Source organism: Melopsittacus undulatus, chromosome 1 (genome assembly GCF_012275295.1).
Source record: "Melopsittacus undulatus isolate bMelUnd1 chromosome 1, bMelUnd1.mat.Z, whole genome shotgun sequence".
Lineage (NCBI taxonomy): Eukaryota > Metazoa > Chordata > Aves > Psittaciformes > Psittaculidae > Melopsittacus > Melopsittacus undulatus.
In genome coordinates, this window is record NC_047527.1 from 138179227 (window position 1) to 138203347 (window position 24121).

At 38.6% G+C, this 24121-nt stretch overlaps 1 protein-coding gene across 1 annotated transcript in view; it reads right to left on the reverse strand.

The window, feature by feature from the left end:
* Positions 1 to 24121, reverse strand: part of CHN2 (chimerin 2) — a 166584-nt gene that overhangs the window by 62400 nt on the left and 80063 nt on the right. The window contains exons 4-6 of the mRNA XM_005144437.3: positions 9864 to 9895; positions 6688 to 6801; positions 4424 to 4709 (exon numbers count right to left, since the gene is read on the reverse strand). Coding sequence (XP_005144494.2) covers positions 4424 to 4709; positions 6688 to 6801; positions 9864 to 9895 — 432 coding nt within the window. The remainder of the gene's footprint in view (positions 1 to 4423; positions 4710 to 6687; positions 6802 to 9863; positions 9896 to 24121) is intronic.

A 24121-nucleotide genomic window follows, 5' to 3' on the forward strand; every position in this document is an offset into this window, starting at 1 on the left:
GGACACAAAGATCACTGATGCAGTAAGGGCAGCAGTTGCAGGATAACATGATGCATGATAGCAATAAACGTTTCAGAACTACGTATTTTACTGACAAGACTACTGCACTTTTTTCCTACATGTGAAGATTAATCGCTTATGCAAGTTACACTTCTGCGTTCACCAGCAATGTGATTAATCATGATATGTACCAGTACCAGGTACTTATCTGCCCTACATCTTCTAATATGTGTTCATTTGCCCCAAGTACAGCATTCCATAAGCGGAGTAAACACAAAGCAAGTGATCAAGACTTGCCCAAGCTTAAATCACAATCTAGGCAGACAACATGAAATTTTCAAATGTTCTTTGCACAAACCCCATTTCTCTATCCAAAATCCTTTTGAAGCTGGATCCTGTTACAATGACAATCGCCTACACTGCTAAGAAATATATTTGCAGCATGCTGTTCTTTCACAACACTTAATTCCTAAAAATCACTGCAGCTCCTGTCAGATTAAAGATCTGTTAAATTATCTGGACTAAAATTTGGACTCTGCCTACAAAACTAGCACCTCTTTAAAGTCAGACAGAAATAGCTTTCGGACGAAACATCGGCATTAAGAATCTCCAAGCACAAACATTTTCTTAGGCCTGCTACAAAAAATGTTGGATGAAAAGGCATGAACAACAACAGCTTAATCCAGCCCATGTATCACACCCCCCTTCTGGAATGGGCATGACTCCACTAATTACAACCTCAAAGGAATTATCATTATGGGAACAGACAGGTACCTGAGGCAATACCAAGACAGTCCGAATGTTGGCTCGTTGTGCCAGCCCGTGCCTTGGTGGCCCCCTTCCATCGACCTACCCCACGGGGAGCGGCAGTGCTTGAGTGATTGAGACACGGGATAATCTCTGCTGCCAATGTGGGAGGCGATAGAATGAGCAGACTCCCCGGGTGGTGTTAACAAACCCGCTAAGGAGACAAACGCCTTCAGCTGCACTTTCACACCCTGGAATTAGTTTCAGTATAAAACAAAATCTCACTTGTAAAAAGCCTAATCTGTAAGAGGATGCCTAACCTTAGAGCATTGAATTCTCACCTTCCTCCTAAGAAATAATGGAAGTTTCTGTCTTGCATGTATGGCTTTCCCCCCATAGTTTCCCAAACAGTCAAAATACTCCAGCCAGCACTTTCAAATGAACGAGCTCAGTTATCAAAAAATGCCATTTGACTGGTTCAACTGGCCAGAGGAAACACACCCTAAAAAAACCTCAATGATTTTTCACACATGCAGCAAAGAATTTACTTTGCAGAAAAACGTCATTCTGAATATTCATTCACTTATTTTTAAAGGTCTGAAATTCATTGCAGTAATTGAAGTGGGTAAAGGTTTCGGTTTGTGGGCAAACCATGGCCTTTGTCTAAAATGCTGTACAACACATGACAGCCTCAAGCAAAACATCTGATACAGCTCTCTCTACCACTTCCCCACAGTATTTTTATATTCTCGAGGACTTCTAAAGTTTATATAAAAACAAACAGCAAATTCCCTTTATCCTCCTTTGTCCCTGTGTGCTGACAAATGCTCAATATTTCACCAGTTTATTCCAAAGCCCAGGCTATACTTTATCTGAAGTTACTGTGAGGAACAAATGCGAATGATGACCCTTGACTCTTTATCTTCTACTAAAACCTCTCATGAGCTTCCTCCAGGAACACACGAATCAAAACCAGACATAGTAGGCTTTTCCATATAGAACTTGGTGATTTTTTTTTCAGGTGCTAATAATTCAGTTGACATAATCTTTCATGACATGGATTTGCATGAGTTGATGGAAAACCACCACTACCAGTAGAGAAGCCCATTAGGAGTCCTAAGCATCAATAGTAAGGCTTCATTTGCTACAGCAGGTCTTCAGCCTGTGAGCAGAGTACCTTGCCTTTTAAGCCTTCCTCCTCTTGTAGCTGGGATTGCTCCTACTCCTCCTGGCAAGGAAAGTATGTTAGAAACAGCTGCTATTCCTCCTTCTGCTGCTTCCTCTCAGTGGGAGGAAGACAGAAAGGGTTGCCAACAATGTAATGGCTTAGCTGAAGCCAGCTATTTTTACACGACAGTGCAGCCATGCAGTCCAGTCTTGCAGGTTGCAACTGCCTGCACGTACGGAATCTCGATGAGCACTGATCCTTGCAGGGTAAGGACCTGTGATACTGCCTTTCGCACCATGAGCCACCTTGGAGGTTAATAATACTCTAAACAATTAAATTTCATTCAGCTACAAAACAAAAGATCTCGTATAATCACTAAAGAGGTCCAGAGGTATATTTTCACTATTGACAGCAAGTTACATCAAGTGCAAACATTTCATCATTTTTTGAGCTGTCTTCAGAAAAAAAGTCTTGCCCTCTCCTTTGTTCTGTGTTCCACTCATATGAAGTGGATCACATAGGAGATCTGACTGAAAATTCAGGCATTTTTTCTTCTGGCTGAGTTAGTTTTAATCTGGAGCCATTTTCTAGTGTCACCTACTGTACAGCATAAAACTGTATGTCAGCAAGAAGGCAGTGGTGAAGGACAGAGGGCAGGGGTCCTCTCAGCTACAGTTTGCCTTCTGTTGGTGTAAAAGAGTTTTTACAGTAATTACTCAGAACTGCCCCCCCCTGAAAAACAGGATCCAACCCCAAGCACAACAGAAAACACAATCTGCTAGGAAATACACAGTACTAGAAAAAACACCTCTGAAATCTTTGAGAGCACTGTGAGAGATACAAAGGACCATTGCTCCTCAACTGCAAGAACTGTGAGTAAATCTGAACACAATTCTGAAATTGTGTTTTTTCCTTGTACAAAAAAAAATCTAATTTTTTCTGATTTCTCAGAAAAGGTAGCACGATTTTCAACTGTCATGACTGCATTATTTCACTACAGTCATGTAACAATATTTACAGTCATCCCAACACAGTCCAGTGTTTTCTTGATACAAAAGAAACTTTCCCAGAACATCCTCTGGTCCATTCTCCTACCTAAACAAAGACATCTGCCACACTGCACCATGTGTATTTTTATTGTGCCTCAAATAAAGTCAAAATTCACCTTCTGGTGCCTATTACAGCATACAACCAGAGTCCAATCACAGGAATCAACTTAACTAGCACAAAGCCTGTCTCAATGGCCTTCACTCCTCTTGGATATTACAGCACCATCCAATTGAACCAAAATCTATTATCATCAATGGATTCATTCTGAAATAAAACCTGAATGGCCGACTTATTGCTGTGCCACTCTCCAAAGGACTTCCCTGTGGCCATACGCCTTCCCTAAAATATGTCATTGTTAATGGAATTAATTTGTTAGAGGATGAATAGGTTTCTATGTCAGGTCAGTTACTCAAGTAATTCTTATTACTGAGAAATCCAAACCAGTATGTAATCAGATATGTGAACCCAACAGATAATTATGCTAAAAATGTCCAAGAGTAATGAGGGTACACACAAAAAAGCTGATGTCTTTTCATGCTCAATATCACTATATGGCAGCAAATTCACTCCCTGCTTCCCAAATACAAACTACCTCTAGTTCCCAACTAGCTAGCCAGCACACTGAACACTAGAACACTGCAGTGGTATGCTTACAGATGTCAGTAAGTCAATTTAGCGCAAACACCAGACTCAAAAAAGTTTTGTTTGACAGTTCTTACTGCCTTACCACCTGGGAAATGAAAATATCCACATGTCACTGCTTACAAGACTGTTTCTCTTATGCAAAACAATTTCTAGTTTTACATCTTCAAATGGCTTCTAACTGCACAAAATTCTCCATTTATGATCATGTAAGTAAATCCTAGCCCATACGATGCTATGGGATACGGATGCATGCAAGAAAGAGATCAAGGAAAGCCCACTTCAAATGAGAAGAGTGAGAAGAAAAGGAAGCAAACACCTAATATCCCAATTTCAGACCCATGAGAAGAAAGGAAAGAAAACACACAATATTGCAATTTGAGACCCATCCACCAAAGACTTGGTAGAAAAGAGAAGCCTTGCACTGTGAATGGAAAGATAACAAACTTGAGCTGTGGTGAAGGGTCAGTGGGAACCAGTTTCATCATCTTACTCTATAATATGCTTCAGGATATGTGGATGAAGAAACACAACTTATGAAAAATTTTAGCTTCAGTTCCTAAGTTAGATGGTATATATACATATATTTACACAGTGAAATGTATTTGGTACTTATTAGAAAGCTTTCATCATATGCTCCAGTCAAATATTAGTTTGGAGCAAAGATTGCATTAACAGGATGCAGACTTTCAGGGATAGTAATACTTAATGCAGTATAGAAAAACAGAAACAGGTCTTTGGACAAAACATTTTTCTCCTCTCAGATTTGATAGAAAGACTGGTATTAATTACCAAAATTTTAAGCTCATTACTTACCTTTTCAACAGGGGTATTTTCTTCACTCATTACACTTGCTTTTCTTGATTCATTTTTTGTTCTACTCAGCCTCCGGGACACTTTTTCTCTAAGCAAAGTGGCATATCCAATGTGTTCATAGATGGGATTTGTTGTCATTTTGGAAATATACTCTGAAGCCTTTGTTTCTATATACAATGTTATCAAGCCATCTGTAACCAGATCATGGATTGATTCGAATCTTTTCTCCCCAACAAAGTGCTTCCCATCATAGAACAACCTATAGTTCAAGGTCTGATTGCCAAATCTGAAAATACCAGGAAAAAAAAAAAGAGGGAGAGAAGAAAGAGGGAAGAGTGAGCATTAATACTGGCAAAACTCTCAGAAGGTAACTTTGCTGGCAAGTCTACATCTGCATTACATATTGAATATGCATATGGCTGCAACAGAATCTCTATGGAGAGACTAACTCAAGTTCAAACCCAGTGCCAAACCTCACTGCATCACATGGACTGGGCTACAGAACCAAGGCCAAGTCTTTGCAACAAGTTACATGACTCAGATGTACATGGCTTAAATCTAAATCCTAAAGGGACTGCTGCAGTGACTGGAAAGGTATGTTTGCACTGACAAGACATTATACCTGGATGTATAACCGTGTTAAGGGTTCTTCCATCCAGAAACATTTTTGAAGTGCAGAAAGTGGATGCTTAACCACCATGGGCATATTTACAGTCAATGAAGAGAGATGAGAACCTCTAGCAAGTCATTAAAATCCTAAGGGTCAAATCACTCTCTGGCAGTAAGTCAGGGACACTGAGCTCCTAATTCAGGGGCCCAATTAAACTCTCAAAGTACTGTGAGATAACTCTGGCCCTATTCGTGGCAGGTGTAATCTATGGGCTTTTTCTAAAGTGTTTTAAGAAGCAGAGTGCTGTAGTAGCACATTCAGTTTATCCACCAAGGCTGGAATCTCATTCTTGATTAACGGATTCAAAGATACAGCATTGAGTTAAAGGGTACTTATTGTGCATCAAATGTGCCTGTCTGTGCATACTTTGTTAGGCATTCAAAATAAAACTGTTGAAGCCTCTTATCTTTTTCCCCACAGTTTTCATATGAATTCCCAATTTATAATCAAATTCAGTTTTTGATTCTATAAAAAGGATTTAGAAATCATGCTGTTGTGTCAAAACAACAGGCACTTTGCCATAATCCCCATCCTTTAGTAGTTCTTTTTATTCTTTATTTTGAAATTTCTCGCTAAGACTCTAAAAAATTGTGTTTGTTCTTTTTCAGCTGACAAAAGTTGCTTTTAATTTACACCACTTTTTAGTTGGCATGACTCACCAGCTTTTCCAGCTCTGCCATCTGCACATCAATACAAATCCTGAGGATGGTTTCAGCACTGTATCACAGCTACTTGGGGTAACTCCTTAAAGGATTTTTCCTTCTGGCTTTCCAGCAGAAGGATAAAATACACAGACTTTTTTTTTGCGCATATCTTACAGAAGTAATCATGCTACAAAACCTGCAGACTATTGCCAGGGAGATTGTTTTGTCAAAGCCCAATAGAATATCTTGTCCTCTTGCCACTAACCCACAGCAGCTCTAAGACTGTTGCATGGGCAGGTTTTGAATGGCACATCTAAAACCAAGTGTGGCTACATCTTTGAGGAAGGGCACCTGTGTGGGGCAGTGAGGTTGTAGCTTGGGCTTCCACTGAATTTTTCATCCAATTGAATAGCAGACTCTTATTTATTTGAACAGCACCTTCCCGTGCTTTACACTGTACTGTATACAGCAAGCTTGAATTCCAGATAGTGAAGAAAACTGAAGTGCAGTATGGTGCCTATGACAGCTGCTCAGCCACTGGACTTCAAGATTTGAGGCTTGTCCAAGAATTTTTTTGTGTACATCACTGAGCTCAGAGGACAACTTGGCTGTGTCCTCTGCTGGCACACTCTCCTGTTCTGTTCTCACTCATCTCCTATGCAGTTTCAAAGGAGAAGCTCCATCTTAACAACACTCACCTTTAGGTAGCAAAGATTTTGAAAATGAACACAGTCTGCTTCTGAAAGGGACTTCCTAGCCAAGTGCTGATTGAGTGGCTGAATTGCTGCAGTACTGTGATGGTCAAACAGCTGCCAAAGGGTGTAAAATCCTTCTGATAACATGAAGTGTATAAGAGTGGACATAGACTTTGCACAAAAGGGACTGGTATAATCCCCTCCATTAAACACATTTACGTTTGAACTATAAGCCTTCATTAAAACATCATTTACCTGAGAGCAAGAGTATAGCAGCCGGGTTGCCGCTGGCTTTCTCTAAGTATATATGCTCCTTCTACACCAGCAAGTATTTCATCTGCTTGCTCCCGAGAAATGATCCCGTGAAACCTAAGGGAAGATATCTCAGTGATTTACAGAACAAATCAACCAGAAACACCTCCTCCTCCACCCCAAGAAACCATTTCAAAATTTCAGTACTGTGGAGCATCATGGTCTAAAAGTGGTAGGACAGCCATCCAGCATTGGCAGCAGCATTGAGACAAAGCAAGAATTACTCTATGCATGCAGTTTCAGTCAGCAAAACACTCAACTACACCCAAAGATTATGTTCTGTAAATGCCTCATCTTTTCACAGCTTTTCTCCTCTAGCAGTCTATGCCCCTCTCCCTTGTTTCCTTTCTACAGGCCTTACAACAAATTGAAAACTAGGCATGAAGACACTATATTTTTAAATAGAGGTGACTTAAAATGAGAATTGATTCTTGCTATCAATGTGCTTTATTTTTATATTAACATTGCTTCCTCAAATTTATAAGGGAAACTGAGACAAAAAATGGCAACAATAATTCTAAATTCTATTCTGCATATATTAAACTAGAAGAATCAGAGTAGCCTTAAGAAAAATACTGTTTTCTTCTTTTCAGTGAGTTCTGCATTCAGTGCTGGAAAAAAGCAATACTTCTCTGATTCTTCTGTCATTGCTATTTTAAGAAAGAAATGAGGCCCTAGGATACACAATTAACCTTACAATAATCAATATTTAGTGGTGATCTTTCAATAAATACAAATGCAGTCTTTACAGCAGTTTAAGTCTTAACTCCAATGCACATTTTGATAGCTGATAAGTGTCCAAGGGTCTCATCAGAGGTTCTGAAAGTTCCTATTTTTGTTGCTGTCTGAAAAAATAGAACTAATATGTACTGGCCTTCAGCATTTTCTCTATTCTGACAAAACATATGAAGTGGCACATTTCTAACACTGCCTCTGGCTTGGCAGTGAAAGAGAAGAAAAACACATTGGATGCAAATGCAATTGTTCTATTCTCTTTACAATGTCTTTTTGAATTAATACATGTTGGAAGTATTAGGTTTAGGTGATCTCTCCAGACTGACTTTCTAGTTAAAATAATGCAAATTAATTCATACTTTCTGTCTGTATTGGTGGGGACACCCTCATTTATTGCCACATCCAAACTGAAATGAGCATCCCCTAGATGACATAATTTAAGCATGTCTTTACCAGTAAACTTGTGGCAATTTGTAACTTTAGTTAAAAACAATGAGCATAAAGTTATTTGCCATCAGAAGCTCAATATAAAACATAGCAGGTTTTAGGTTAGATATTAGGGAAAAAGCTCTCCTGGTGATCAGTTTAAGAAATCACTGGAACAGGATACATGGGGCAACTGTGAAATTTGTTTAACCAGGGTTGGATAACCACTGGGTAATCCAAGATTTCTCAGGGATATGTTTGGTACATTTATATAAGGATATAAAACCAGCTTGTACATGGTACAAGATCCCTGAACTCAGATGCCTGCCTCTGACAGCAGTCAACAAGAAATGCTTATGGAAAGAGTACATGGAGCAGTGACATGTTTCTTTCACTTCACATCCCTGTCCATCCATCACTGGTTTAGCCAGAAGTTGTGTACCATCAGCTGTGACCTTACCCTTCAAGAATCTCACTTGTAAACCCTTTATGCTTTTAGCCTTCACAGCACCCAGTTGCAATGAACACTGTGCATGTCCTTCTATTGGACACCTACTGAGGAAGATCTGTTTATTTTCCTCCTATGGCAAGAGCTGCATCCCTCTGCTCCATTGTTGCACTTTGTTGTACCTTTCATTTCTTCTATAACCTTTCTAAAAAGGAGGGAGGAGGAAGGAATAGAGAGGGACCAGAGGTACACACACTATTTAAAATGCAGCCACATCATAGATTCATACAGTAATATAATTATGGGTTGTTTGATTTCTTTCCCTAGAAATCCCTGATTCTCTTTCCAAGCACTACTGATCACCCAGTCAATAGCTTTTAGAGGACTGTCTCTGTGGCTCTGAAATCTTTCTGAACAATAATAGCTAATGTGATCTTGCCTAGTAGCAGGTTCACTGAGGTGACTTCATACAGTTCCTGCCAGCCCTGCTGCTCCACAAACCCTGAATATGTCAACAGCCATGCAGGTTCCTGGATAAGAGACTGGTAATGGTTTTACACGTTCTGTTTCAGGAAATGTGACAGCTTACTCAGCTAGGTGCTATCTTCAGCTCTGTGGTACTCTAGTGGCTGTATCTAAAATCCTTGCTGTTAAAGATAATACTGAAAAATGAAACTTCAGTAATTATGGGCAAAGCTACTGGTTCTTGAGGGTTTTGATGGTAGAAAAGTATCATCAAACACAGATGAAGTGTCTGGGATGGAAGAAAAAATAGAATATGTGATCTAAGTGATTTAGCTAGCCATAAGGGCTAGAGCCTCAGCAGATTACTGTAGTAAAGGCGAAATGCTAGATCTGGGTGGCTCCTGCAGTGGCTGTGCCCTGCCAACTTCACCTGCCTGAATTTTCATGCCAATGCAGGATCCAGCCCCTTTCAAGCTGTTTCACTGGCAAGAAGACTACTAAGCACAAAGGTCCATTATTTTCCTCACAACAAAGATACACCTCTTCTTTGGATATTTTGGCCCTCAAAACTTTAGCAGGGAGGATAGCACTTACACACGCAGTAGCACATATGCCTATTTCCACAGCCTTGTAGGGAGGTGAATGTATAGGAAGTCACACAAAATGGTAAGAGATATGGTGAGAGAAAATTGTCATGCTTCTCTCCTCTGTGGGCCACTGCAGGATGACTGGGAGGTTTAAGCAACAACCAAAATGAAAGGAATAATTATTCCAGACTTTGCTTTTGTTACCAAACTGCCCTGAGAAAAGCAAAATAAACATGCAGGCTCGCAGAGCAGCACAGTCCAAGGGTTGTGAGCAGCAGTACTGGACTGTAACATAGCTAGATTATTAGGCTTCAGTATATTTCACTCCTAGTTAATGTGAAAGGTGAAATAAAATATTTTGTTAGACCTTCATTTTGTCTTTTTTTTTTGTGTGTGTGTAGTTCAGAAACAGCTACTTTTGGATACACCCAACATACTTCAAAGAGGAAAATACTTACTCTCTTCCATAATACTTTGGTCTGTTCTCCACCTAAATTTTGAAACAAAGGAAAAATAATTATTAAAACCATACTTGATTTTAAATAAACTACATAAAAATCAATTGTGTTTGGTTACTAATGAGAACTACTGCACCCATCCAAGTGACAAAATTCTGCAGATTCAAAACTCTGACTGGAACATGACTACATAGTAGAGCAGAAAAACGAAAACACAGGAGGCAGTTTTATTGATGGATTTCTGGGAAGAATAACATGTATCAATGGTGGAAAAGTAGAACTACACATTACTGTATAAAACCTGACCAAACAGATAAAGAATAGTTTACTGCAGTTTTGCCAATCTAGTATTTACAAAGCAAGAGTATTTTTGCTATACTCCCTTTAGCCTCTTAAAAACCTTTTTTGCCAATATAAGGTAACTGCCTGAGGATAAAAAGTTTAGCATTCTTGGGGGAAAAAAAAGGTTTCTGGATTTAGACCTCATCTTAAATTCCTTGAAGAATCAAGAACTTGCGGGGCAGATCCGAAGTATGCTTAAGGCTGCTGGAAGGACACCCGACTATTTTTAAGAGCTCTGAACCAAGATGCCTGTTGTTACCGAGGAACTCTGGCTGCTCTTGGCACTTGGAGACGGATCTCAGACCCCAGTTTTAAGGCAAGCAGTGGGATTTTCTCAGCCTTCCCCTCCACCGGGCAGGCCTGCCCGGCAGGGGGCGCCCCAGGCCTTTGAGCTGGGGCTGGGACACGTTTCCTCTCCACCGTCGGGGCTCAGGCTGCTGTTACACATCTGGTCACCACAAATGCGTTTTCAGGTGGCTTTCAGACGTATCCATAGATATACCCAACTGATTTAAGTGTCTTTATAAAAAGATTCTGTCTCTCTGCCCAGTTATGGCTCTTGTGGGTACAGTCACCTTACCCGTAATGAGTTTTCAGGTGATCTTCAGGTGTTATTCATTGATAAATCCACTCTTTAAAGTGTCTTTATAAGGAGATGCTCCCTCTCTGTCCAGCTATGGTGCTTGTCAGTAGTGGCAGCTTTGGCCTGCGTTTCATGTGTAAGCATGAGAGAACTAATGTATGAAATACATAAAGTCTCCTGATTATTAAAAAAAGGCATCTGAGTGAGCACATGCCTGAGTAAAGCTGTCCATACCAACATACTTACTACTTCATACATACTGACATGGATGTAGAGAAATTGTAGGTTTAAGACTTAAGACTTTCATTCTTTAGTGTAAAACCAATGAATTTTCACCATTTTATCTCACCAGAAACAAGGATTCTTGTTCTTGTTTTGATTATATCACAGTATTTAACATCTAAAAACTTCAAATTGATGAAGGTTTCTGTATTTCTTCAGATCAAATGCACAAAAGTCACATTTGTGATTCAATAATACACACCACACACTAAACCGGAGCAGCTGACTTTCTACCCTGCAGTCACTAGGGCTACAACACAGAGCAAGATGAACGAAGTCTGCACAAGATAATGAGAATCTTCAATGGAAGACTCATGGGAGTTCAATAAAGTCCTGACTGCGCTTCTTTCCCATCTCGGCATTTCTTTTCTAGCACGGCAACTAACAATAGCAGTGTCACACCCTTGAAACTCCTGCCTAGGAATAATACCTTGATACAAACATTTCTGAGCTCTGAGGGGCAGGAATAAGAGGAAAAAGCAAACAAAGAAATGAAGAGAGAGCAAAAATCAGAGGAATTGCCAAGTGCAAGTGCTGTGTTTCTATGTGCATATATGGCAGGTCAGATTCTTGTCCTCTTTATAGACCTTAATGACCCCTTAAGCATATACTTAGCTGGCAACTTAATTAAAAAATGGGTATCAGATGTTGGGTTAAGTAAGACCACCACAAAGGCCATTCAGTACATTGAAAAGGCTGACAAGGAATAAACAGATAAACTTGCATTCCCACAGAAAGCCAAATAAAACCTTTGCACCACAGAAGATAAAGCATGACTTTCACCTAGCAGTCAGAATCTGCTTCTACTTAAAAATATAGATTTTTCTTGATGGTATGTATACAGAGAATAAATCCCAACACTTTTGATCTACTTCAGAAAGAATTAACAGTACTGCCACTCACCCTCAGAATTACCTGCAAGCACGAGTTTCTCCACTATTGTATATATGTAACTATAAAATCAATCTGGAAATAACTCCCTGTGTAAATGGAGGCACATCTGTATCCTTCTCACAACACCATTTATACAAATCCAGAAATTTATCTGTGAAATTTTTACCATTAAACTAGCAACTGACTGAATTGCCCTGGACACTGTGATTTCCATACTTTCCTGCTGATCATAAGCTAAAAGATTTGCTCTTCTAAGAATCCACACAAAGCCCATCAAATCCCATATTCTTCATCTTCTTCCATAAACCAGAAACCTTTATTCCAACATCTTTTAGCATCCATGTGTCTAAAATAACCACAACTTCAGCTCTTGGCTTTATGCAAGAAAAATACTGTAGTATCTCCCAAAATGAAGCTCCAGATCCACCAACCCACCCAACTGCCCCAGAATCTAAAAATCCTCTCTTGTGTTCACTGCAACCTTTAACCTGAAATAATCATTTCGCTCCTAACCAACTTCACCAGTAGGAAGAAACACAAGGAAACAAAGTTAAAGCAAGATAAAAGATCAAAATAACATCAGGGTCTCTAGATCAAAACCAGAATGTTGGACTGAACTTGGAAATAAACCAAAAGCCTGCACTATTGATGGAGCAGGGGCTTAAAAGTATCAAAGGAGCAGACTCTGTACAAACTTCAAGGGAAATTCTATATATCCCAGAAGGCAAAGGTGACTGCAATTCAGTTGGGATTAGCTTTCCCTCTGCTGCTATAAATAGGCTTGCACACACAAAGCCAGGCAGATCTGCCTAAGTGAATTCTTAGTGGTGGAAAGAACAGAAAATCCACAGGTAGAAAAGTGACTGTTTCCCAGTGGTAGGAGGCCAGAATAACCAGCTTTATTCTGAGGACACATACACTTAGGGTTTTTTCATAGATCTTTGCTATGAAGAACACTTTGATCACTTTCTGTATAGCCTTCACAATTTCCTTGTTGAAACAAGGGCCACTGTTCCCAGGTCACCAGCTGGTTTTACCCTTCACTCTGGCCCATCTCCCTAGACAATGAGCAACAGAGGAGATCAGAGGCTTGAACCATTTAGAACTCTTCATCTAACAGACAGAAACAAAATACAAAACTGAGGAAAATTACATAAAGCAAATAATAGTGAAACTATATTTTGTCTTAAAGACCTCCACAGCTTGGTTTTACTGCTCCCATGCAGAGGATAAATTAAATGGATTCTCTCTCTCCACTAAAAGTAAGTGTCAGCTTTCAATTCAAATGTGGGATGGTAATTTCCTGGCTTAGAAAAAGGTCTTATTGCAAATCTCAGACCAAAAATGTTGCAGAGCAGGCATTTCTGACCGTTGTCCTAGAAACCATGGGGAAAACCCTGAAAATCACTACTGAAATTTATAGTTGTATAAATTGTGAATAGCAATGAATGCCAAAACTGTTGAAAACTAAAGTGAAGTTGACTAGGAAATAAGATGGATGGTGAAGCAGCCTAAATCACTACTAATCCAGTACTCTTCAAAGCCAATGATTCAATGACATTTAATCTTCAAGCATGCTCAAAGAGAATGAAACTCAGCACAGCTCTCCTGGCACTCTCCAAAAGCTTTTGGAAACTTGTGTTTGAGAGACTCTGCATACTCCAGCCTTGGCTCTCAGCCTGTCAAACCTGATTGCCTCTCCCCACCCCCAAAAAATCCCCTCACTTGTACACTTAGTCTAGTTTTACAAGTTTTTTTACAATGCTACAGCATATTCTTCAAGGTGTGGAGTTAGTTGAACTGGGGTTTGAAGTCAACACTGAGAAGGAAATAAGTCTTCAAAACATACACTAGTTATCTAAGCTAATTCAATATATTGCGTTTACATAATTTTGAAGTTTGCTGAATTTTAATGCCATGGGATTTGTGGCTCCTCTTCTGGCCAGGATGGTTTAGCCCTGGCATGACATACTCCTGCTAATGTACAGATTATTATATTAAAATCCTACACCACTCTGCAAGATAACTCAACACAAAACTACTGGGAATCATGCAGGCAGGAGGTGAGCATCCCCTAATGTGATAGATTTTCATCACAAGCATTGACATCCAAGCCACACTGCAATGAAGATTTGAAGATACCCTGAAGAATTCTTTCTGCCTAAGTGCTGCCACAGAAATAAAATAACCCTAATTTCAGAAAATTTAATTTCTCTTCAGCTTCATTGAACTGGACATATTTCCTTATGCAGTGGCCAGAGCTGAAATCTAGAAATGTTGGAATGAAAATTTAGAAATCCCTCTAGGACAGCAATCTGTCTGTAATTCAGAAGGGCCAGCATAGCGTAACATTGTATAGCTACCTATTTCAACCACTGCCTTCACACATCCATGAACGGTATATTAAAGGGGAAGGGAAACAATAAGGTGGGTAGCTGCACCTGGCTCTCTGTTCTCCGCAGTACACAGAAATTGCAGAGAAACAAGATCCAAGAGTTAATAATGCCAGTGTGTTCACTTAGGGCAGGCAGTGAGGCATTTTCCCAAAGGAAGTTTCATCTGATGTATTTTCTGTTTTGAACAATCCTAATTATTTTTCAGTAATTCCAGTTGACTAGAAATAAATTCGTTTTTTAGCTCAGTTTGACATAAAGAGAAATGGAAGAGTTGGAAGACAAGCTTTCAAGACAAGCCCAGTAAAACCAGACTATATAGAAGTTTATTGTCCGAATCATTCAGCTTTTGGCAGAATTGTCATAAGCTGACTGCAAACTTTAACGTTTACAATCAACAACTAAAAAGGATTAAGGAAGATTGTAAGCCACCATTAAATGTAACAAAGTAAAAAACTATGCTGCATTTCATTACTTCTGTGGTTTTTTGCCTCCAAATTTTTCTTAAAGAAATAAATACTTAGATCAATTAGTATGTCTAACTTGCCCTCCACATAGGACACATTATTTCATATCAATAATTCTTTAGCAATTTAAATTGGGAGAACATTCTTTCTGAAAGAAAATATTTATCTACCTATTTTACTGCCTTTTTATGACTTTCTTACCATTACCTATGAGTCTTTCTGGCACCAATGTTTTCAAAGAGAAGCAACTCTTGGTTTTGTGGAAAGTATATAGTAATGCTTGCTGCTAATTTTGTTGGTATGAGTAGCAGCAATGTAACATCTGTACTCCCCAGCCAAGGACAGGCCAATTATAGACACTCGCTATGTACATACAGAATGAAAGATTGTCTTCTCCCCTATGATTTTCAGTCAATGGCATTCAGCATGACTGATGGGACAGGCTTCATTTGGCAAGCCCATCCAGAACATGTAACTTTACTTCACGTACCTTGGCTACATGATGAGGGAGGAGCAAAGACACTCCTCAGAAAGAAGCTGGCAATGCACAAGCCCCCAGAACACATTCCACCTGTTCTGCCCGTGTTTCAAAGGTTCTCCAGAGAGAAAAGTGACATGACTAATTTTGGAAGTCTGCATCCTCTTTTGTCATGCAGTCACAGAGCCACAGGGATGCCAACATTACAGCCACCCAATGGATGCACTTTCAGCCATGGGACTACCTCCAAGAAAGTAGCTAGAAGCAAGATGTCAAAATCATTCAGAATAGCAGAGGGGCAATGACTAGACAGGTTTCTACAGAAAAGGATCCTGGCATTGTTACAGACCATAAAATGAACATAAGTCATTGATACTGTCTTGCAAAAACTGCCAAAACCAGAATGTTATACCAGGGTATAAAAACAAGAGTGTGGTCAACAAGACACTTAGAGCAATCTTCTCCTTGCAACGTCCACTCAGAAAGCCCCTCACTGGAATACTGAGTGTGGATTTGGGTTCCACATCTCAAGAAAGACTGGAGCAAATGGCAGGGATTTAGAAATTGTGAAAGACATGAAAAGAGGTTGGCCTAAAAAAAAAAAGAAAGAGACGAGAGGCTATAGCAGACAGGTAGGAAAGAAAAAAAACCACTTTCAAGAGGCTTACTAAACACAGCAACAAGTAATAGGCTTAAACTGCAGAAAGAGAAGATAGAATTTAGACTTTAAGAAAGTGTTAAAAACAATTAACAGTAAATAAATAAGCAGAGATGTTCATGAAATCTTTAATCTTGGAAGGCTTTTAGAAGAGGCTAGGCAAATATCTCCTGACACAGTGATGAAGACCTCTTGAGTTTCTTCTGGCCCTGAGAGACCATGATCCAGTCTATTCTCTCCCTTGACTCCTCTCAGAAGATAAGGATTAATGGGAATCAGACTGAATAGGTTGTATAAATTACATATAAAATCATAATAATACCATGTCTCTAACCACCTCTCTAAGGCACTCAGGAGAGAAGGCAGCAGGGAGAAGGCAGTGGATTGACTGAACTGTTCTAGAGGAGAAAACTGAACCTTCAAATGATAAACTGGTCACTGCTTCTCTAAATAACAAAACTCAATTTAAATCTGTCGGCATAGCAACGCGTCAAATTGTGTTTGATATCTTCTAACAAAATAGTCTGCAGTAAAATCTAGAGCACTGGGTAGATCGTAGGAGTTGAGTTCACTACAGGGAAGAAAGAATACAAAAGGAAAGACAAAAGTGAAGAACACAAAGAATGCTTTTATTAACTGCTGCTCAAAGCTGCACAGCTTCTCTGCTCGGGTAGCATGCTGTAACCCACAGAGAAGGTAAAATGCATAATGACCTGTTCACAGGACAACGCATTGCAAAGAAACATACAAAGCTTAGCAGCTCTGGCTGTTACTGTGGCAGTTTCTGCAGGCTGGTTGAAACTCAGTCAAGGTTTTTCCTATCGTTTCATTTTTAAAAACAAAGAATTTAAAAATAATTGGGTCTGCCCACTTGCTTGTACCAAACTTTCAAAATTGCTGCTTTAAGACACCCTTTATGAGGGTATTTCTGACTCAGGTTTGTTTCCTATCTAGGACCCTGACCGAACTGTCCAGCAGCCAATAATCCATATACCAGACAAAACACTATAAACTCCATAAGGTAACAAAAACCTCCCCCACATGGACATCTGCTACTGCTACTAAGCCAGAATATATTTCTGTATATATTCAGCTCTAGTAGAAAAGAGCAAGACTAAGCAAGGTATCTTCTCACCTAGTAAAGAAAATAATGTGCTCAGCTAAAATAAACTTAATCAAGAAGGCTGCTGCTAAGTAGTCAGGGGTGACAGGATCAGGTTTAAACAACTTCAACTGCAAAAGCAGGAGTCACCTATTTTATTATGCATCTTGCATTCACATAGTAAGCTATCATTAAATGTAAGAGGGAATATCGATGTTGCCTTGAATGCAAGAGAAAAAATTTGAATATAGCATTTAAACTGTTCTCCTTTTTTTCAAGGATGATGTGTTGAGTCATTTAAATGGGAGGCAAAATATCCCCAGGAGCAGCAGATAAATGCAGTAAGCCACATCAATGCTCTAAATGCTCTTCGCAATTCTGCAGCCAGTGAGAAGCACTAAAACATCCCTATGACACATGCCACAACAGCCCACAATGCATCTGCACAAAATTATTGGTGTTGTGTCACCTACCTTAAAGCATCCTCAAAAGTCATGCTTCCTAATCAGCTCACTGCTACTATTTGATGCAAACAGGTAGCCCTTTAGCAAGGTTCCCTAGTGAATCTGCTTGTGAAGTGCCAAACAAATGTTTATAACCATTCTGCTGGGATACTGGTTCTAAACTCAAATATGAGCTGAATGCGTGGAAGGAAAATTAGAGAACAACCCATCAGAACTGAGAGTGGATGGGGTATGTGGAAAATGAGGAGAGGACCTTGGATAAACCTCAGTGTAGCATCATGGGTGAGATGCACTACCACTTAACTACACTAGGAGAACATTTCTGCATGAGGAAAGGGGAAGGGTGAGAGCAAAAATACAAGGAAGAATAATAATATTAAATCAGTTTATCTCCTGTTGTTGATTTTATGCATACTTCTGCTCTGTGCTTGGGAACCACAGATGTTTCTCCAAAGTCAGGATATCTGCAAAGTCTGAAGAGAGCTTCTGTAGTGCTAGCTATCTTCCAGAGTCTGGAGAGATCCTATTAACTCCTCTGCAAAATACTAAGTAGGAAAATATTTATTTCCCAAATGCTGAACAATATGGTAACTTACAGATGCTTTCATTTCAACAAAGCTGAACGTTCTGATAACTGTAAGACATGCTACTCACAAAAATATCTCTATCACACACACACACAAATTTGCTCAGGGCATTTAAAATGTGTCAGTGTAAAAAGACATCTAATTGGATGATTTGATCATCCTCTGTGTGTGTACCTAATACACATATATGTACAACAAGTGTAGGAAGCAAGATAGATACGTACAGTTTCTATATTTATTCATATTAGAAAATACAAAATCATCAACTGCTCAATATTTTCTCATCTTAAAAAAAGACATTAGACACTTCACAAAGTATCAGTCATAGAGCAGAGACAGTAAGATCCTCTTCTACATATTATTTAACCAGACACAAGGAATATTGTCCTAAGTTGGAACAGACATGTAAATCTATAAAAGCGCACAGAATTTTCACCTACACACAGGCATATTCATAAACTTTATCTAGGTTGAGATATGAAACAGGCTTTCATTTATTTTGGCTTGAAAACTACTTACATTCAACATGATGTCAAAATAAAAAGAACTAGATGAAAAGAGTGATATGTAACAAGGATAAAAGGAAATAAAAAATTAGGAGAATAGCAAACACAGACACACACACACGTATCACCCACTTTGAAGGGAAAATGGAGAGGAAGGGTGAGACTTCCCAAAGAAGCTTTCAAACAAAGCCAGAGGGATAATTAGGAAGTTCATCAGTCAACAAAGACAGCTACATACAGTTTCTGCTCATTAGTCAGAAGTTGCCATCTTGTCTTCTAAAAAGATGGCTTTAACTTTTCCATTTCACAGTGATCTATAAACACAACAACTGATTCATACCAGGTTCCTCTGACAAACATGAACACCAGTCTAATTTGCAAATCATAACCTAGGACATTAGATATAAAACTTGATGAAATCCAAGTGGAACAGAAAAACCTCTGCTAGTTTTGTTTAGCTGCAAATACTCAAATGAAATATTTACTATCATGTCTGCAGAATAATTAGGAAGCTTTCTCCTCCATTCAGTAGTCAATGGACCATTAAAATGAGAATAATGTGGCTTCCTCTTAGTGTTCCACCACCCTATTACTGCAGCAGGGTGAGACTTCACGGACTCTAGGAGAGATACTTCCTGTCAGTCCTCAGCATGCCTCAAAAAAACCACATTGACAACTTTCTCTGATGTGATAGATACAAAGGAATTTTGGGCAAGCAATATTCAGATTCTCTTCTTCCTTTCATCTACTGCTGTAAATCTCAGGCATTCTGTCGGACAACATTCATTATGGAGATAAAGATAAAAATGACATTGGGTGTAACCCCACATTTTTAAACCTAATGGCAAAACTTGCTTGTGGCCAGTTTATAGGGATGCCGGATACAATACATTTTGACATTCCAGGGGTCCTCCACAACAATGTAACTGAAGATACTTCCTGGTCTTCAACTGTTTTCAGCCCTCTCCAGTGCCAGCAGGCTTTCTAATTTCACCATGAGTTTCAGCTGAAGAACTTTCCTCCTTTTGTCAATGTCTATTCAAAATTGCTCTTCAGCTTCATTTGTAACCCACAGACTACTGCTGTGTGCTCCTTGTTTCTTTTTGTTTCTATCATAAAGTCAGGATTATAAAAACACAATTAAAGCAGCAGCAATATTATAAGAATTTGAAGATATAGGCTCCATTAAGTCTTACATGTACAAGCATTTTCATTAATGAAAATAGGTTTCGGAACAATTCTACTTATTTTCACTTAATTGCTGGCTAATGGGATCTCTTGGTGCGTCGCTCTGTGTGTTCTAAGGTTTCTTTCTAAGGAAAAGATAATACAACATTCTGAATTATCTTAGAGAAGCTCTCAGGACTGACAGTAAGAGACACCTTCTCATGGTAGTGTCTGACTTTTTGCAGTAGAGTGGTTTGAACAAGTGCCATGAAAATTCCCATTTACTCCCATTATTCACCACCAATTTTATGGCCAATTTCAGTGCCCTATTACAGCTCTCTAGGACTACCACAGTATAGATAATGTTCTTAGAAAGATGAGGACAGAGTGAAAGACAAAATATTCGTCTTGCAAAGGTCACTAAGTGAGCAGAATAAGGGAATTCATGGAAGACTTATTGAAATGATTAAATAGTTATTATCCAGTCAGGTGTACTCTCAGCAAACATTTTACTAAGGCTTAATTTAACCAACCTTGATCAAGTTCAGCTAATCACAAGCTTTTTCATATGTACAAATACTGAAAGAAGAGCTGACAAAGTAAGCAGCATTTTGAAAGGACTTTTCAATATTGCTATTGTTTACATGATACTCTGCTAATTGCTTTGTTCTTAGCTTGAATCCTATGCTTCAGAAGAAACTTTGAGGATAACTGACTAAAGAATAATTTGCAGTGGTTCAGTTTTGGATGGCTGCAATGATTCTGTATATTTTCTGCTAGTAATGTACAAGATGGCAATATCATTATAAACTTGCCAGTGACCATTTCAACAGTTACGCTCTATGAAATGCCACTATCTATACACTTGTTTCTATAAATCTGGGTAATGGATACCCAGAGGGTCAAAACAGTTCCTGACCCTCCAGATGGTTAAAAACTCTCAGCAGTACAGTCTGAATATGCCATCTTTATTTTAGTCTCCTACAACCACTTAAGCAAAAAGGGATAGATATGGTGGGTTTGGTTGTTGTTTTGTTTTGGTTTGGTTTTTTTTTTTTTGTTTTTCAAAGAGAAGTCTCCCTTTTGTTATAATTATCATTTGCTTTTAACCAAGAAACTGTAATTTTTATGCTTCAGAGGCAAAGACAATAAATCCTACCACTTCTGATACAACCTATTTGGAATTCAGAACGACGAGGAAGGCAATTAACTGACATTTTTCTACATAATAATATAAGTTAGGGCTCTAAGGCTTTATCTACACTAGGGAAATTTAGTTGAGCTTCTCACCGTTGCTGACACTGGCTTGGCCAAGGCACTGATAGGAATACTCAAGGTCCAATGCAGACAAACTCACCAGCCTCAAAAATTGCTGTCAGCAATTAAGGCTTGGAACAGAACAGGAAGAGCATTCATAGGCATGAATATCTCTACACAAGTAATTTAAAAACTCATGGGTAAAACTCACTCCCTCTTTGAAGGAAATCTTTAATAAGCCTACTGTTTAACCAAAAATATACCCAAATAATGTCATTGTCCTTCCTTAATTCTTTGACTTTGTTAAAGTCTCCATTTCTTTAAAAAATATTTAAACTTTGATTAGTCTATTCCTGAAATGTTTCTTGCAAGTAAGAATCCTTTAAAATAACATTTTTGAATAAAACCAGGAAGTTGAATGATTGAATTATTTTCTGAGAATGTAATTTTTTTATCAGTATTACTGTAAATATACTCTAAAAGGTGCTTTATAATATGAATTCCTCACAACACAAACCCGAGTTTCTGGTGCCCGTCATCACACTTGCACAATATTTAAAAGCTACTCCTCCACCTGAGTGGTGCTTTTAAACTAAATTTTCTCTATTTAAAAAATAAATCATTAAAACATTGCTGGAAGGAATATGGTTACAAATGAGGATATTGGCAGAAATCCAATGTTATTGGGAAGGTAGGATATTCACACTAGTCCCGCTGCCAGTGGTGATTAATTAAAAGCCGTTAGATACCTGAAGCACTAACAGTTCATTCAATATGATTCCCATTGCAGGAATGACCTGCTTTTGCTGACAAGATATTTATGTGGGGGGAAAAGAAAAACAAAAAGGAAAATGAAAATCATGATAGCAAAGCTCAAAGAGACAAAGATAGAAATGCTCATGTTTTATTTACAGTCCCAGCTTTTAGTCTCATGGTTTGCATATCAGGAGAGGTGACTCCTGTCTCCAAAGTATAGCTAATCAAGAAATCCACACAAATCAGATGGTAGAACTGCAGAGATCTGAGGCTAAAACCCCTGTGACTATGGAGTAACAGAAAGGTAATGGAAAAGCAAATGAATGCAGAGAATCTGGAAGACGGCAATGGAAAAGACTGAGGAATGATGAAAATGCCAAGTGGTGAGAGAAAAAACCCAATCCTCCAACCCTTCACAAGTTTATCTGTTGGTGTTACAGATTTTGTTCACAGCAGATGCTTCAATTTTCTTGCAAACAGTGCAGAATTTGGCAGTCATGAATGAAAGACATCTTGCCATAGCATGAAGGATTTAAAATTATTTGCAATCTTTACATTTGTCTGAAGCAGTTTGAATCCTAAATTATACAAAACGACACCCTCCACAAAGTCCAGTTCCTATGATATGCACAAGGAGAGATAAATCTTTTCCCTGTCAGTCACGCATCCTGCTGACACCTGCTCTCCAGATGTTGGGTGAGCATCATGTTGCATACTAAATAACTATCATATTGCCAATTAATGTATTTTCACATACATAACACAAAATTAGAATTTGAGATCTTTCTTTCTACATAACTGGCAGAAATTTAGGATTAATAAGGCACCATCTTTAGCGAGGCAAGCCTATACAATTACCAGATTACACTGAAGTCAAATGAATCAAGAAAAACAAAACATCCAGAACCCTCACCTTTCAGTCTATGTGCTAAGGAAAAGCTAATAGGTGCCATAGGAACATGGTGCTGAATTTTGTCTCTAACAATCTGTGATGCTCTATAAAACCAGTCCACATTCCTACTTTATATAAAACTGATAATATGAACCACAAGGAACAATGTAGGTATCAGGACAACCCCACATTCCACCTCCCCAGCTGCATGCAAAAATGAAATACATCATCAGTGCTATAATGTTTTTTTGCTCTTGGGTCAGCAAATCTGAGTTTCTAGCAATCAGGTTGTGAACACATATAGCTAAGCTACACAAAGATTCAAAATCCAAGTAATGAACCCAAACAAAGACCACAACTGTGGGAGTTCGTACTGCTTTATATACGTACCCCTGAATAAAGTCTCTTATTTTCAGCTGTTTAACTAAACTAAAAAATAAAATAAAAAACAAATCAAAATAGGACTCTTCAGTCAGTGAGGTGAGCCACTAAAAAAACTTATTAGTCAGAACTAAACCCACGTTATGTGAATTAGGCATTTTTAAGTTACTTTGTTATGTACTGCTCTGCCAATTACATATTAATTTAGTCAATATAATGAGATCTCATCTTCTTTCTGAAAATTTTTAGAAATTACCTGAATAGGCCTTCAAACATCAGGCAAAGGGAGCAAAGGGTAATTCAGTTGTACCTAACATGTTCTTAAATATATGGAAATAAGTTTAGAACAGCACACTGATAAAGAGTTCACAGCTTCGCATTTACTCCACTTACTTGTGTAGATACGCATGTTTCTAGCACAAGAATACGATTGCTACTCCACCTTAAAAGCACATTTTACCTTGATTCAAATTTTCACTGATGGAGGCAAGATAAAAACTCTTTGAGTTAGCAGAATAATTTTTGCATCAAACTTATACAGACTAAGTCACTTGTATCCCATTAAAGATGAGTTCAAATTGTAGACAAGGGTTCCTGAGCATTTAATGCGTATTAATCAGATTTTCTCAAGACAAGTTTTTCTTCAACATAGTGCCAGTGTGAAATAGATAAATAAAATATTAGGTAAACTGTTATCTCACACAAATTGAGAAACTCGTGCAATGCCGAACCAGAAGTAAATAAATCATTTACCTGAACTATTTTGAACTATATCACTACTAGTTTAATACCTGTCATGTGATATTTAGTGAAAACCTTAATGTCCTCTTCTTTAGAGAATACCAGCCTCAGATACATACCTGACATTAGTTTTGCATAACAATTTCAGAGAGGAAGGTCTTGCTAAAACTCCTTCAGCACATGTGCACTTAAGTCCCACAGGACTACAGCATGCTCCTTCTCCCTGAGCCTTCTCTTTGACAGGGAGAACGGATGACATGAGGATTCACCCACTCTGCTGTTTTGCTTGTCCTTCTCAGCATCCTGTA